Consider the following 14,481-nt stretch of genomic DNA (forward strand, 5'->3'; position numbering starts at 1 on the left):
TCAGTCAGTCGAGGAGGCCTCCCCCCCGCTCCCCCCTCCTCCTCCCAGGAGGAACGTCCACTCTCTGGGCCTGCTTGCATTACATTCCTTGATGGCGGCATTATATATACATCTGTGTGTGTGTGTGCGTGAAGTATGCTCAGTGCACGCTTTCTTTTAGATCTCCCGTTGCCTTTGCTGGTGGTGTTGTTGCCTTTGATGGCTCCTCCCTGTTATCTTTGCCTCCCCTCCCCCCCCTTGCCACTCTCGATACCTTCTTGTTGTTGTTGCCCTGGACAGGCGCGGTGATGGGCCCCTGGATGGACACGTGCGTACAGTCTTCGACCCACTCCAAGTGGGTAGCCCGAGGGCAGTCAGTTCCCCACTTCCACCGCCATTCTCTCTTAATGGGTCATCATCATCACCTCTGCAATGTCGGTGCCACACAAAATGGGATGCAGGGTATTATCCTTGGAATGACGACACATTGAAGTCGTACCGTTTCGTGTTGGGTTGCGTGCATGACAGTTGTTCGACAAGGCCCCCCCCCCCCCCCCCCCCCGGTCGCGTCCAGCTGTCCACATCACACCATCCCCTGGTGTGGTGCAACACACGCCTTTTTTTTTTCGTTGGAGGCTGCAGCTCTCCTGCGCGCACTGCGGGGCCCTCTCCCCCCCTCTCTCCCTCTCTCTCCCTCCCTCCAGCTCCTCCACCCTCTACTTTTTACTGTTCTCCCGACTGCTTGAATCAAGCCCTACATCAGCATGCACACACGCACACACACAAAAAAAGCAAAGAACTGCGTCCACAGAGGATTCTCTCATCACGCGAGACTAGCACGTGGTGGATCTTCGGAGGAGAGGGGAGGGAGGAAGGGGAGGGAGGGGGGGCGGTGAAGTGCCTCGAAGCCGTCTGCAAGCTGACACTCAGCGGCACAAATAAACGTCAACATACTCGGTGCTCAGAAACCGGCGCATCCTCTGAGATGCAACGATGGCCGTCAAGTCGTTGCGCTTCCGCGATAACATCAAAAATCGCACCTTTTTTTGTGGTGGCGCGCCGTCGTCTGACTAGGGGGCTCATCTCCTCCTCCTCCTCCTCCCGCGCACCCGTTTGCGCAGCACCGCCGCCGACAGTGACACATCAGCGCGCCTACGTCGTGATTCCACCAGTGGAGAGGCTGACGAAGCCGCAGAGCCCGCGGCTTTCCAGCCGCTACGTCAACGCACAAATTCTGAACGATGGTAGAACGCAGGAGGGTCATGCAGATGAGCCCAATCACTTCCAGTTCGCACTCAAAGACAGTGAGAGGGGACAGCTTGACCATGGTGTCTCCCCCGATGCGATCAGCTTCATTGCAGAGGCCGAGGAGGAGTATCGGGCGAGCTCGGCCTACTTGCACGACCGACCCGGTGGCGTCACCATGCTTGCATCGGAGACGCGTGTGGATGAGGTAACAGGGCAGGAGGTCACCATGACCCGGCTTGCGGCCCCGTTTGGGGAGACTTATGTACCCTCTCATCAAGAAAGGTTCGCGGAGCGGCAAAGCGTAGGTGAGCTAAGCCGGCAGCGCGACCTTGTAGACAAACCGTTCATGCTTGACGAGCACGCGCAGCTGAACCTTCGGAAGGAGCGCCAGCTCTGCGAACTGCTCGACTCACCGATGCCGCATCTGGCGAAGGCCGACGAGGTTGCGCACTTTCTGCTTGACGGCTTCTACGCGCAGAACTTGGCCCTGCAGCCACGAACTTGTGAGTCGGTGATGCTGCTGTACTCGCACGCGAGCTTTCTCCGGCGTCTAGAGGGGCCAACGACGCAACACGCAGATGGCACGCACGGCGCAGCCCGGTTGCCGGAAGGCTCGGGCGTGGCGGGCACCGCCGCCGTGCCACTGATGCCCCAGGATGTTCCACTGCTAGATGACATGCGTCGCCTGTACAATCATCAGAAGCGCTGCTTTGTGAGCCCAACACCGCTTTCACTGGAGCACCTCATGACAACCCTGAGCGTCATTACCGCGCCGAGCAGCACCGCTTTTCATTTGGCAAATCGTTTGCTGCTGGACGCGGACAAGTTTGTTCTGTTGCCGACGCGTACAACGTACACGGCGTACTTCACTGTGTGTCATGTGAACAACGCGATGCAGTTTGCGATGGCTCGTTATACGGACGCTGTGCATGCCTTGGAGATGCCTGTTGACGCGCCAATGCTGACTGCGCTGCTCAAGGGATTGAATGAGAGCGGGTACGTGGAGGAGGCGGTGGCGTTGCTGTCGCGGCTGCAGCGCGTAGCGGTATCTACGGCACTGCTGAACGCCTCTCTGGAGACACTCCTGCTCTCCGAGCAGCCACTCTCCTGCTTCTCCCTCTACAAAGCCATGCAGGGATCTTCAGTTAAGCCGAACGCAGACACCTACTCGCTCCTGCTGCTCGCCTGTGAAAAGTCTCAACAATGGGGCCGTGCGACGATGATACTCTCGGATATGCAGCGGCGCCGTGTGCGCGGCAACGAACAAACACTGAACCTGCTGCTCAAAGGCCTCTTGCACGAGCGTCTTCACAGCTTTGCAGCCCAGCTGTATCACACAATGCTGGCGAAGAAGGTACCGCTGTGGCCAGCGCTGGAGTCTGGTGTGCAGTCGTTGCTGCGATAGGAGGGGGGGGGAGGGGGGAAGAGGGGGCCTGCAAGCATTGCTTCCACTCCGGTGGTGGTGGTGGTGGTGGTGGTGGTGTGTTTGTGTCTGTGTATCGGGGCTTTCGTCGGTCTTTTCTCTCTTCCCCTCTCCTCCCCCCCCCCCGCCCCCGGCGGCGCCCTGTACTTCGTTTCTCTCAAGCAGGTAAGCCCCAGCAGCTTACATGACACTAAAAGAGTTACTCGCTAATCGACTGTGCTCCACTCTTGTTCTCCTGACATGCGTGTTTGTGTACACGAGAATTCGTCCCCTCTTCCCTCCCCTCCCCCCCCCTCCGGGCGCCTCTTGGTGGGTCTTTTTTTTGGGGGGGGTGACCACAACTTCTGTACCAAGCGTACTTGCTGAAACCTGCCAAGGTGCGGACTTGGCAGTCTGTTGACCTCTTGATGAGTGTATGCCTCAACGTGTCTATGTGCACCTGTGTAGGCGACTCGGAGAACTCGTGCTTTGCCTCTCCTTTCTCTTCCTTTCGCGTTTCTCTCACTCTCTCACTCTCACACACACACACACACCTGCGCACGTCGGCATCTTGCGGCCCACATTATTGGCGTGCTTCACATAACAATAATTACGTCTATCCCCCCCCTCCCTAACCATATCGCGTTTCTCCTCTCCAACCCTGATCGAAGCTGAACAGCAGGCCCCGGTCCATCTGTCGAATAGGCGCTCGCCTCTTCCGTTCTAGGGATATCCCCGACCAAAACGTGGTGCACGGTCTACCTACGCAAGAAAGAGAGGTGAATCATGTCGTTACTCCCCATCAAAACGGAGGTGAAGCAAGAGGGGGGTCCGCATGGTGCCACCACAGCTACACAGGAGTCAAAGCACAGCATCTTCACTACCAATGACACCCTTGACGATCTCAGTCGTGTCGAGAAGGTGGGTACCCTGTACGTTTGCGGGAGCTGCACCGCACAACTCTATTTTAACCCCGATTCGCGACTCCTGTGCCCCATTTGCTCCCACATCACCGGTGCTTCGACTGTCTTCTACAAGATCCGGACAGAACCCACCCTGTACGACACCGTCTGAGATGAAGGTGCCACGGGGGCGTGAGGGAGATGGTGTGGTGTGGTGTGGTGTGGTGTGTGGTGTGGGGTATTTGTCTGTCTGTTCAGATCTGCGACTCTCAAAGTCATGCGCAACAGGTTCGCCCCCCTTGGAGGCGATGTAGTTCTGAACTGGCAGCGTCTTTCAACGTGTGTGTCAGTGTGTGTTCTCGCTCCGATTTGACCTTGTCATGTGTGTTGCCCCGGCATGGGGCATATGCCAGCCCCCCCCCTCCCGCCGTTTTTGACCCTCGTGTACGTGACGCTTTTATTCTTCACACCAACGGGCGTCAACGCTCCAAGCGAAATCCTTTTTTTTCAAAGGGTGATGAAAAACGCAAAGGGAGAAGTACGGCTTGCCTAGCCGCATGTCCAGTCGACTCGGCAGGTCACATCCTAGGCTCTCTGGTGATCGTGACTACTTCGCATTTCTATTGTAGAGTGCGCGCTTTTGTATCCCATCTCGGTTCGTGGTTGTGGGACGTCACTTGGCTCCACCATCTTCCCCGCTCCGTCATTCTCCCTCTTTTTCCCCTCCTTCCCCTCAACACACACACGCACACAGACAGACAGACCTTCCTTGAGCGGTTATGAGCACACTTCCCACACCCACACAATCGACAGCCAGTCCCGCTGGCACAAAAGAAAATGGTGTCGGGGCTGCAGCGCCGCGGTGTGTGTGCGCCACCTGCATGATGCGGCTACCGATGCCCCGCCCTTCGTCCGTGTTCACATCATCTCAATGCCCACAATGTCGTATGAATGGAATGGACGCAAAGGTGGTGTACGTCAGCCGTGCAAAGCCGACGGAGCACTCCACTCGCTGACGTGGGTCGTGGGGCGACTGAGCGGGGAAAGGCGCCGGATTTTTCTTTTTCGCTGCTGCTGTTGTTGTTGTTTTCATGTCACCGCGCCTCCTAAACTTTCCCCCCTCCTTCCAAACATCACTGCAGCGTGTTCAATCGGCGGGAGCCCCGAATGGGGTCATTTTGACGTAAGTAAGAGTCATAAACGGAAGCAGTGAGTGAAAAGAACTACGTTACTGGTCATGATGGTCACGCAGTGCGTCTGCAGCTCTTTCTGCCCCCCCCCCCCCCTCCCCCTCTCTCTTGCTATGCACTTCTCTCTCTCTCTCCACGCGTCCATTGCTTGAATGGCGTCTGTGAGTCGCCTTGCTGTACGCGCGCTTCCTTTTCACATTTGTTCTCTTCGCGACAGGGATCACCTGTCCCCATTCGTCTATTCGGATCCGTGTTTGCACTGATGCACTCATTGAAGAAGGGAGAGGTCGCTCAGTGGTGCCGCCCACCACATCCGACCACCTCTTCTCACGCTGTATTTGAATGGATCGTGTGTATGTTGTCTTCGTATCTCCATGCAAGGTAGTGCTCATTTCCCTCCCCCTCCCCTTCCCCCCCCCCTCTCTTCTCCCCCTCCCCCCACGCACGCGCCCCAGACCTCTTTCTCAATTGGGGTTTCCTCCCTCATCCGGCTTCTGTCTTTCGCGGTAGAGTGCCATCCACCCACCTGCACTGGTGAGGAGCCGTGTGTATGCGACTGTCATATTCTCTTGTAGTGGATCATCGCTATCATGCCGATTGAGCTGCTCGTGGAGGCGATTCACGCATCGCCAATTCGCTTGTCGCTGTGCATCTGCGGCGCAGGCGCTGGCGTGATTCGCTGCCTCACTCGTGTGCCCGAGTGCAGCCGCACTCTGCTCGAGGCGGATACCCTTTACCATCGAGGCTCAGCGCAGGCAGCGCTGGATGGCCTGCCGCGTAAAATTGTCAGTGCTGATACCGCTCGCCAGCTGGCCCAGCATGCCTTTCACATGTCTCGCACGATTGTCTCTGCAGAGGTGCATGACCTTCCACAGCCGTGGCAACAGCCCACCCCTGCGCAACCCAAGGAGTCGCTCAATTTTCTTTTTGGCATTGGCGCTACATCTGCCATAAAGACTCATCGGCCACGACACGGCAAGGACGAGGCGTACGTGTGTGTCTGGGGTGGTTTGGTCGGTGTGCCAGGAGGTGTTCATCAACCAAGCGGCAACAGCAGCAGCAGTTTTTCCATGGAGGGCCAAGTACGTGACTATCACCTGGTTTTACCAGACTGCTTGAGCAGAGCGGAACAGGATGAGCAAGTGGAGCTGATGGTGCTCCACGCCATTTTGAGGACTGTGGAGTCGTGCATCCCCGCCGACGCGGAGGCGCTGAGCAAGGGCACCGATGCAGCTGGCCGGCGCATCTACCCACGCTCTTTGTTTCAAGCGCTATTGCCCAGGGTGGGGGGGCAAAGCATTTCTCGGAGCACAAGCGCAAACACATCGAGCCTGTTGCCTGGGCTCTCTGTGACTGCGGACTCGATGCGACTGTGCTCGATGCCGTCCGAGTCTCCACCGGTACCCGTGTGTGTGGATCCATCTGACGAGGTTCGCTTCGCCGTGCAGAGCGTCTTACGCGCAAGTGCGTCCGTGGCCGACACTGGCGGCATTGCGCAAGATGTGTGCGCTTTGTGGAACCGCCACGGAGAGTTACGCTGCAGGGGTATTCCCCCTTACTCAGAGGATGTCTGCATCGCCACGGAGCCGGTGATGGACCACCGCCAGCGCTGCGGTCACGATCGAGGTCTTCCCTATTCGGGGTCAGGCAATGTAATACGCCTTCTCTACCCTGGGTCCTTTAACCCGCTCCACTACGGACACACGGAGCTGGTGCAGGCTGCAATACGTCTGTTGCTGCAGCGACAACAGGAGGTCATGGGACAGACGGCGCTGCCGGTGTCAGTGGAGCTGACATATGAAATAGCCGTGAAGGTGGTGGATAAGGGCGCCACCGAAGTGGATGACCTGGTGCGGCGTGTGCAACAGTTCCTGCGCCGCGGTGAGCGGGTTGCTGTGACAATGGCGAGTCTTTTCGTGACCAAGGCGCAGCTATTCCCTGGACACGGCTTCCTCATCGGTATTGACACCGCCACGCGCGTGCTGAACCCGCAGCACTACAGCGCCAGCAAGGACCCGGCGGAGGCGGAGGCCGCAATGGTGACAGCGCTGACACGCGACATCGCTGGTAGGGGGTGTTATTTTGTGGTGGGTGGGCGCAAGATGAGCGATGCTGCGGGCTGGCAAGATTTCTCCACGCTGCGCATCCCCGGAGGTCTAGAGCACCTCTTCATGGGCATCCCGCCCACCGACTTCCGCATCGACATCAGCTCAACGGAGTTGCGTGCACAGCGCATGAAGGCGCACCCTTGAGAGCTGCACTCGACTTTGTCGAAAGGGGGGAAGGGAGGAGTGCCTTCCTTCGTGGCAGTGTATCTGCCTCCTCTTTCTGTGCACGCGTGAACCCGTGCCCGGGAAGCGCACACGACTCACTCACTCACTCCTACACGTCTTGTCTCTTCTCCCCCCCCCTCCTCCCCTCTCTCCTTTCCCCCAAACGCCAACATTGTCATGATAGGGCCTACAGCATGTGTTATCCATGATTTTTGCTTTGCGCTTCTATTATGGTTGCTCTTTCTTTTTTTTTTTTGGGGGGGGGGACGGGGAGGAGGGAGGAGGAAGCAAAGGAAGGAGGACGGGTGTTTTTTCCCCTCCTCTTGTTTCGCTTCCTCAATGTCCACGTCTGCGTGTACAGGCTCGTGTGCGCGCGCGCGCGCTTGCTGAACCCACCGAGGTCACATGGAGGCCCGCCTCCCCCCCATCCCCTTCCCTCCCCCGAATAAAACCACAATATATCTATATGTATACACGTTTACGCGCACACGTACACGCAGAAAAAAAAAGATGATGGCGTGAACATAAAACGGCCGAGTCATATCCGCTTACGCAGAGGAAGAGGAGGAGGTGTGTGGGGATGCCGGTGATCGCGACGTTCATCTTTACCCTATTCGTCTTCAGGGACACCAGTTCAAAAGTGTGTATTCTGCCATAACACCTCGGTGAGGGGAGGTGTCTGTGGGGTGGTGGTGGTGGTGGTGGTGGTCTGTTTTCGCATTTGATTGCCGGTGGGTGCGCTGGCAAAAGTCTTCACCAGTTAGTATGGAACAGGGGGAGTTGAATACGCCCCCCCCCCCCTCCCTCCCTCTCGTCACTCTTCACTCTCCAACCCTGCCTAATTTTTTTCCGAATCTGTCTCCTACACACACACACACACACACTCATATACACACACCATTGCCGCCATGGTGTGGAACGTGTATTCGCTTTGTGGAACCAAACAAACAAGAACGGAATCACGTGCCAAGTGTGTGTGGTATTCAAGGGGCCACTCCTGGCGCATACACACACCGGTGAGAACGTGGCTGGGTGCAGGATTCCAAGGACTGTAGCGGTACTGTCGGGCAATCCGCACGTCACTTTCTTCGTTTTTTTTTCCCTTCGGATCGGGACTCCCCCCCCCCCTTTCCACCCACCCACACCCACACCCGCCCACCACCTTCTTAGGTCGAGTGGCTCTTGTTTCCTCGGCGGCTGTTGGCTGTCTTCTTGTACCCGTTTGCTGTGACATGGCGATCCGTTAGCCTCGCCGCCAATGTTCTCTCACTCGTCAGTTCTGATGCGGGTGTTCAGCCGCAAGAACAAAACACCGCAGCGCATGTCGAACTTCACGAAGGTGACCAATCTGAACAAAGCGGAGAAAGTGAAAATCGAAACGGTCGATGGAGACGTCGTCAAGGGTCGCGGCCGGGTGCACCGCCGCTCGCACAGCGGATTAAAGGATGCGATCCAAGAGATGGAGCACCCGGCTATCTGGCTATGGTACCCGTGGCGCAAGAATCCAGAGCCACCGACGCCGTACATGCCGTCGCGCCGTGCACTGAAGAATATCCACGGTGCCATCTTCGCTGATCTCAGCCCCATCCAGAAAAAGAAGCAGGAACAGATGCTCTACGGTGTTAACATCCCCGAAACAAGAACCATGAAATTCGAGCAGCAACACCCGCTCCTCGCGGTGGCGCTAAAGCAACTGGATGGGCAGCCAAAGGGGTTCCCGTTCTGGTACAAGAAATATCCAACGCGTCGCCACGCCTATGAGCAGCGCTTCAGTGTACCAGCGGAGATGCTGCAGGGGTACAATGACAACATCAAAAAGGCGTTCGCTACAAGCATGATGACGATCCAGGAGAAGCAGTTCGCTCAGGAGGCCATGTACATGGAGCGCTACGCAGAGCACGATTTTGACACAACCAGCCCAGCCGTGTTGGCGGTGAAAATGGCGCTCAAGGTGCGCGTACTGCGGAACCACCTCCTGACGAACCCACACAACAACATCGTGAAGACGATCCTGGCCAACACGGAGCGGAAGCTCAATCATACCCTACGCCGACTGCGCAAGGTGGACTTCAAGCGGTACTGGGAGATCATTCGCGATCACGACGTTCAGGACGTGTTGCAGCCGCCAAACCTGGTGACGTACCGACAGGGCTCGTACTGGCGGTACGACTGGAACGCAGGCTTGGCCATCAGCACGCAGCTTGCTGACGTGCTTGACCCGCGCGGCCTCAACGGCTGTGTCGAGACGGGCCGATCCCGCTCCGAAGTCGCGCGAGATCTCGGTCTCTCATACACCCGACCCCTGCAGGAGAACGAGAAGAAGCAGCTGTCGGAGCAGGCCCTCTACTACGAGCGGTTGGCCAAGTTCAAGATGGAGCAGCCAGAGGCGGCGCGTGCTCAGGAGCGCGAGCGGTTTATCCGAAAGTTCTCTGGAATGTTCCTCAAGCTGGACATCAAGTCAGGTGTCCCCGACTTTCCGAGCACGTACCGTAAGCTGCTCGGCACGCAGGTGGCGCGGTGGTCGTCGAAACGACATGGTCCTATGTAGCCCAGGCGCAGAGGTTTTGCGTGATGGTCTCAGTATACGTGAGTTGATGCGGTGCACTACACCCACTTATTATGACGACGAGCCTCCCTTTTCTCCCCCCCCTCTCTCTCTCTCTCTGGCGCGCGTCATATCGCTCTGTGTGTGCATCCTCGGTCTTTTTTTTCTTGTGTTAGTTGGGCGAGGGGTGCGTAGGAAGGAAAGCACGCTTCCCGCCGCTCTGATGATGGTGTCCCTCTCAGCGGATCTCTCTTCATCTTCAGCGTGTGTGTTTAGGTGTACTGGTGTGTGTCTCTCGTGGGGGGGGGGAGGGGAGTCCGCACTCGCTCTCGGTCTTTCTCTCCTTTGCTCCCCCCTTCCCCCCCTCTCGTGTCTCCGGTGGTGTTTCAGCGGTTCACAGTTTCTACTCGATAACAGACAGTGCAAAACGTGCATCCACACAAAATCAAAGCCTGGCGTCTACAGCGTACCCGTGTGCAGAGGGTGTGACGGAGCAGTGCATCCGTGTGCACCGCTAGATGGACGCGAGAATGCGTTGCGGGTGTGTGTGCGTGGAGGTCTATTAGAAAGCTACGATTAAAGAGGGTGCAAGCACGGTTGCAAAGGGGGGAACGGTGTGTGTGTGTGTGTGTGTGTGTGTGTGTGTGTGTGCTTCTTCGCGCCATCACGTTTGCACCTCTTCCCGGTAAAGCCCATGAGTTTGTCGTCTAAAAGGGGAGAAGAAAGAGAGTTGTGGCCGGACAACCTTCCCCTTGTTTCCTTCGCAAAGACTGTTGTTCGGTTCTTTTTCTTTCTCGCGTCCTCCCCCCCCCCCGCCTCTCTGTTTTCCCTGTGCGCCTGTGTGCTGCACTATCAGGGCGCGCGCGGGTGTGTGAGAGAGGAGGGGGGCTCTTTTTTTTTTGAATATTTCTTTCCTCTCTATTCCTCCTCCCTTTCTCACCCGTTCCCCTGCCCTCTTTTCTCCTGTCCATCTCACGTCATCCTGCACTGCTTGTATCCATGCAATTGCCTCTGAACCCCCACCCACCACCACACATACACACACACGCACACACAAGCACACACACACGCACGCACCCACACACTCAATCTCACCGAGCAGGAAAGAGGAAAATATTTCCAAGTAGAATCGCACGGTACCCCATTTTGTAGACATCGCCAGTACATATTGCGATGTGTATTGGCGTTTGTGTGTGTGTGTGTGTGGGTTGGAGATGCGTTTTTAGCACCTGAGAGACAGCAACAGCTTCCCTTGCTGCGCCCCGTCGCTTCACTCCTTTTTTTTTTTGTGTGTGTGTGGAGAGCGGACTTGTGCTGGTGTGACTGCTTCCTTTCTCGTTTCTTGTTCTCTCTCTGCTCCCTTGCATTGGTGTACGTCTACTGACGCTGCCGTCGAGAACGGCGGTAGGGCAGGGAGAGGGGCGAGAGCACAGGAGAAGAAAGGAAGAGGGCCGGAGGCTCGGCGAGTGGGGTGGAGGAGACACAGCGCAGGCCTCAGTCCACTTCACTGCAAGGAGAAACAGCACTCGTATTGAAGTTCAAATGCCGTTGAAAAGCATTCAGCCATAGAGACACGACTGCAGATACGCATCTGGGCGACGTAATCGTTTCTCTCGGCACCGCACGCAGTCAGCACTGATGCCCGGGGCTCCAGATAAGATCTTGGTCGGCCCCACCACGTACGTATGCCTCCGTCACAAGCAGAGGGAGTACTACGTACCGGACTTCATCAATAGATGTGATGCTGATTCACCATCGCTGCTGCCAGCCGAGCATAGGGAACACTTGTGGCGCTACAGCGTATCGAAGGAGCACAGCAACACTGTTTTCTTTTATAATCTGTCAACGCGCAAATCTGTTTGGGTGCTCCCGATTGTGCACCGAGATGGCCGTACGGAGGCGCTGGGTGAGGGCGAGACCATGCGACCCATCTACTCTAGTAGCGTTGATGATGTCGGTGTCGTCGAGACGCCGGAGAGGAGACGCGGTGAACTCAGCAACACGGGTGGGCACGACGAAGAGAAGAAGGGGAAGGTCATTTGCGAAAGGCCTGGCGCCGACGTAGCGGGCTCGTCCAGCTCATCGCTTTTAATGAGGTCAGCCGCCCCGCACCAACCATTCTCAGCAGAAAATGGTGACCCCCGCCATACTCCCCCTCCCACAAGGGCTTCACTAGCGGCAAAGCCATCCTTAGACTCCCCCGCAGCGCTGCCGACGGCCACAAGGGAGCGAGTTCACGGAGCAGTGGAGAGGGCATCTGAAGCAGAGGCACCGTGTAACACTGCTTCATTGGGCACGATGGCGGAGGGGGAGTCTCGCCGGCCAACTCTGCAAAATCGGCTCGCTGCGTGGCGGGCTCGTCAGCGTGGTGCGGTATCGCAACTCGGGATGCAACAGGAGAAAACCTCCACGGCAGAGAACTCAACGGTTTTCACGGCTGCAAAGGCGGAGATTGTCCCGCAGGTTGTCGAAGATTTTTCTCCACACGCGATGTCGCCGACAGCCCCACTCGACTTTGAGTGCGGCTCCTCGACTGTGGCGAGAGCGGAACACACAGGGAAGAGCACCGTGCTGCCACAGACGCTGGGCACGTTGCAGGGCGATCTGCATGTGCACACTCCGGCCCCCGAAGCGGCCTCTCCTTCTTTTGCCGCTGAGGCTGTGTTGCACACGCCGGTATCAGAACCTGCTCAGTCACTCGAGACCCCTGCTGTAACGTCACCCGCGGTAGTAGGATCTCCCACGGTGCGGGAAAGGGAGCTCTCCAAAGTCACAGCGCGTCTCCATCGAGAAAAAATTGCGGCCATGCAGCAGGAGATAGCGACACTAGAGTGCCGGCGCCGGGCGCTCTCAGTGGAGCAGGCAGAGGCGGAGAACCGCGTGCGTCTTGCACAGGCGCGCACCGCCGCCGAGCGCGCGCGCTTGCAAGAGATGGAGCAGGCCGCACACGAACAGGCCCAGCGGCGCGCCGCCCTGGCCGCGTCTGCTGCCCCTGAGTCGTGTGTGCAGGACGTAAAGGAATACATTGAAAAACAGCGGCAGCTGCAGGACGCAGCGCAGTCGACGGTGACGGACTCATTCGCGGACGCCTCTCATATTGCCGCGCGACTCGCCCCCGCGGTTCCCCGCCCAGAGAACCTCCACACCTCCACAGGGGGCACATCTAGAGAGGTGGACTGTGACGCGGGCGCTCGGCTCACACCACCTCACTACCGCGCCCACCAAGTTGGTCAGGTGGAACCCACAGTTGGAGGTCCTTCCGCTGCATCCCCGGGAGCGGCAGTCCACGATCATCGTGCAGCGGAGAAGAACGTTGGAGGTGGTCTTTCAGTCAGAGCGGCGCGTACAACTCTGAGGGTCAGACCGGCCTCGGCGAGCGCGTCGGCGGCCCTGCGCCGGCAAACTCACCTCACTTACGCAGTGCCGCACTTGTGCGAAGGTAGGGTAATCACCTACCGCCCTAGCAGCGGCTTTACTCGCCAGGGCGCCCTCAACGACGGCACTCCTGCGAGGGGTAATGAGTCTTCTTTGGCACACAAGTCTTTATCAGAGCCCACCGCACCGCTTGTCTTGACGGCCAAGCGCGATGGCGCTGGCACACAGTATAAAGACCCAGCGCACAAGCACTTCTTTCGCGGCACGTGGTGCCAAGACAGGCGAGACGGCGCCGGTGTGCTGTCTCCGCCTACAACTGCGGTACAGGGAGGCTGGCGCGACGACCAACTGGTCGGCCCTGCTGTTGTACAGACACGGCGCAGCAAAGGCGCGGTGACTTTCGTGTCTGGGCAGTCAGCCAGCGGTACACACGCCCTTGACAGTGGCCCTGGTGAGGCCTTTTCACGTGAAGGCGGCGCAGATCCCTCTATTGCCTCGTACACGTCGGGCGCTGCGAGTGGAACGACCAGGGTGACTGGTAACGCTGTTGTAGAGCTGGACAATAAAGCGTTATTTGTTGGTGCGCTAGAGGAGGGTCGAGTGCGTGCACCCTATGTCTTGCAGCTGGGGCAGGGCGACTACATCGAGTGGCTTGGCGCTCCTGCGAGCGCAGGAAGAAGTGGCGGATCGCCCAGCCGTACATCCGGGGAGGTGCTCAGGCACACTCCGGCCCACGCAGCCTCCTCTGCCTCCGCTTCGAAGGCTGGCACTGGTGAGTGCCGCATCCGCTTCCGGAACGAGGACACGTATGTTGGGCATGTGTCCAACTTTCAGCTCCACGGCTTTGGGCACTACCGCTTCGCCGAGGATGGACACTCCTACACGGGTCACTTCAAGAAGGGCTGGCCGCATGGGAAAGGGTTGCTGGTCTTTGCAAACGGAGATGTATACCGCGGCAGCTTTGTGGATGGTCTCTTCGACGGCCACGGCACCTACCTCTCGAAGGTGGGTCACTACGTCTATGAGGGAGACTGGGTGGCCGGAACAATGAATGGAGAGGGCTCGCTGGCCTTTGCCAACGGTGATGTTTGGAGAGGTACCCTCCATAACAACAAGCGTGTAGCTGGCGGGTACACGACGCTTGCGTAAAGTCTGCTACCATCGCTTTTGAGAGCCTTGTGTAGATCCCCCTTACTCCATCTAGAGTGTCGCGTCTAACTCCTGAGTGCTGGTTGCCCTCCTCCTCCCCCTCCCCCTCCTCCCGCCTCCCTTCCCTTTGTTACTGCACCTTTGACCCTTTCCAACATCATTTTCGCCTGAATGGAATCACTGCTGGTCATGGAAAATTGTAGAAGCTCCAGGAGCGAGAAACGACCGTACAAGTGGGACGGGGTGGGGGGGGGCCGACGGGGCGTGCTGCCCTTGTGGCTTCTTGAACACATCTACTGGGGGGGGAAGGGGTGAAGGAGGGAGGGACTTGATCGCCAATGTCCACTCTATTGCGAGAGCAACTGTGCGTGTGATGGGTTTCGGCACACGGTGCGATGCCATAGGCCGGTGTAAAGCG

General features: G+C 57.9%; 6 protein-coding genes across 6 annotated transcripts; all 6 read left to right on the forward strand.

The window, feature by feature from the left end:
* Positions 1 to 964: 964 nt before the first annotated feature.
* JKF63_05920 (uncharacterized protein) lies at positions 965 to 2,632 on the forward strand (the record flags this gene model as incomplete). The annotated part of the gene is made up of 1 exon (XM_067901873.1): positions 965 to 2,632. One exon carries the CDS (start codon positions 965 to 967, stop codon positions 2,630 to 2,632), a length of 1,668 nt encoding a protein of 555 aa, XP_067757579.1.
* A 783-nt stretch (positions 2,633 to 3,415) lies between these two features.
* JKF63_05921 (uncharacterized protein) lies at positions 3,416 to 3,703 on the forward strand (the record flags this gene model as incomplete). The annotated part of the gene is made up of 1 exon (XM_067901874.1): positions 3,416 to 3,703. One exon carries the CDS (start codon positions 3,416 to 3,418, stop codon positions 3,701 to 3,703), a length of 288 nt encoding a protein of 95 aa, XP_067757580.1.
* A 607-nt stretch (positions 3,704 to 4,310) lies between these two features.
* Positions 4,311 to 4,547, forward strand: JKF63_05922 (uncharacterized protein; the record flags this gene model as incomplete). The annotated part of the gene is made up of 1 exon (XM_067901875.1): positions 4,311 to 4,547. One exon carries the CDS (start codon positions 4,311 to 4,313, stop codon positions 4,545 to 4,547), a length of 237 nt encoding a protein of 78 aa, XP_067757581.1.
* Positions 4,548 to 5,311: 764 nt separating this feature from the next.
* Positions 5,312 to 6,973, forward strand: JKF63_05923 (uncharacterized protein; the record flags this gene model as incomplete). The annotated part of the gene is made up of 1 exon (XM_067901876.1): positions 5,312 to 6,973. One exon carries the CDS (start codon positions 5,312 to 5,314, stop codon positions 6,971 to 6,973), a length of 1,662 nt encoding a protein of 553 aa, XP_067757582.1.
* Positions 6,974 to 8,252: 1,279 nt separating this feature from the next.
* JKF63_05924 (uncharacterized protein) lies at positions 8,253 to 9,542 on the forward strand (the record flags this gene model as incomplete). The annotated part of the gene is made up of 1 exon (XM_067901877.1): positions 8,253 to 9,542. One exon carries the CDS (start codon positions 8,253 to 8,255, stop codon positions 9,540 to 9,542), a length of 1,290 nt encoding a protein of 429 aa, XP_067757583.1.
* Positions 9,543 to 11,177: 1,635 nt separating this feature from the next.
* On the forward strand, positions 11,178 to 14,063 carry JKF63_05925 (uncharacterized protein; the record flags this gene model as incomplete). Its single annotated transcript, XM_067901878.1, has 1 exon — positions 11,178 to 14,063. One exon carries the CDS (start codon positions 11,178 to 11,180, stop codon positions 14,061 to 14,063), a length of 2,886 nt encoding a protein of 961 aa, XP_067757584.1.
* Positions 14,064 to 14,481: the final 418 nt, after the last annotated feature.

The sequence above is a fragment of the Porcisia hertigi genome, chromosome 20 (genome assembly GCF_017918235.1).
Source record: "Porcisia hertigi strain C119 chromosome 20, whole genome shotgun sequence".
NCBI lineage: Eukaryota > Euglenozoa > Kinetoplastea > Trypanosomatida > Trypanosomatidae > Porcisia > Porcisia hertigi.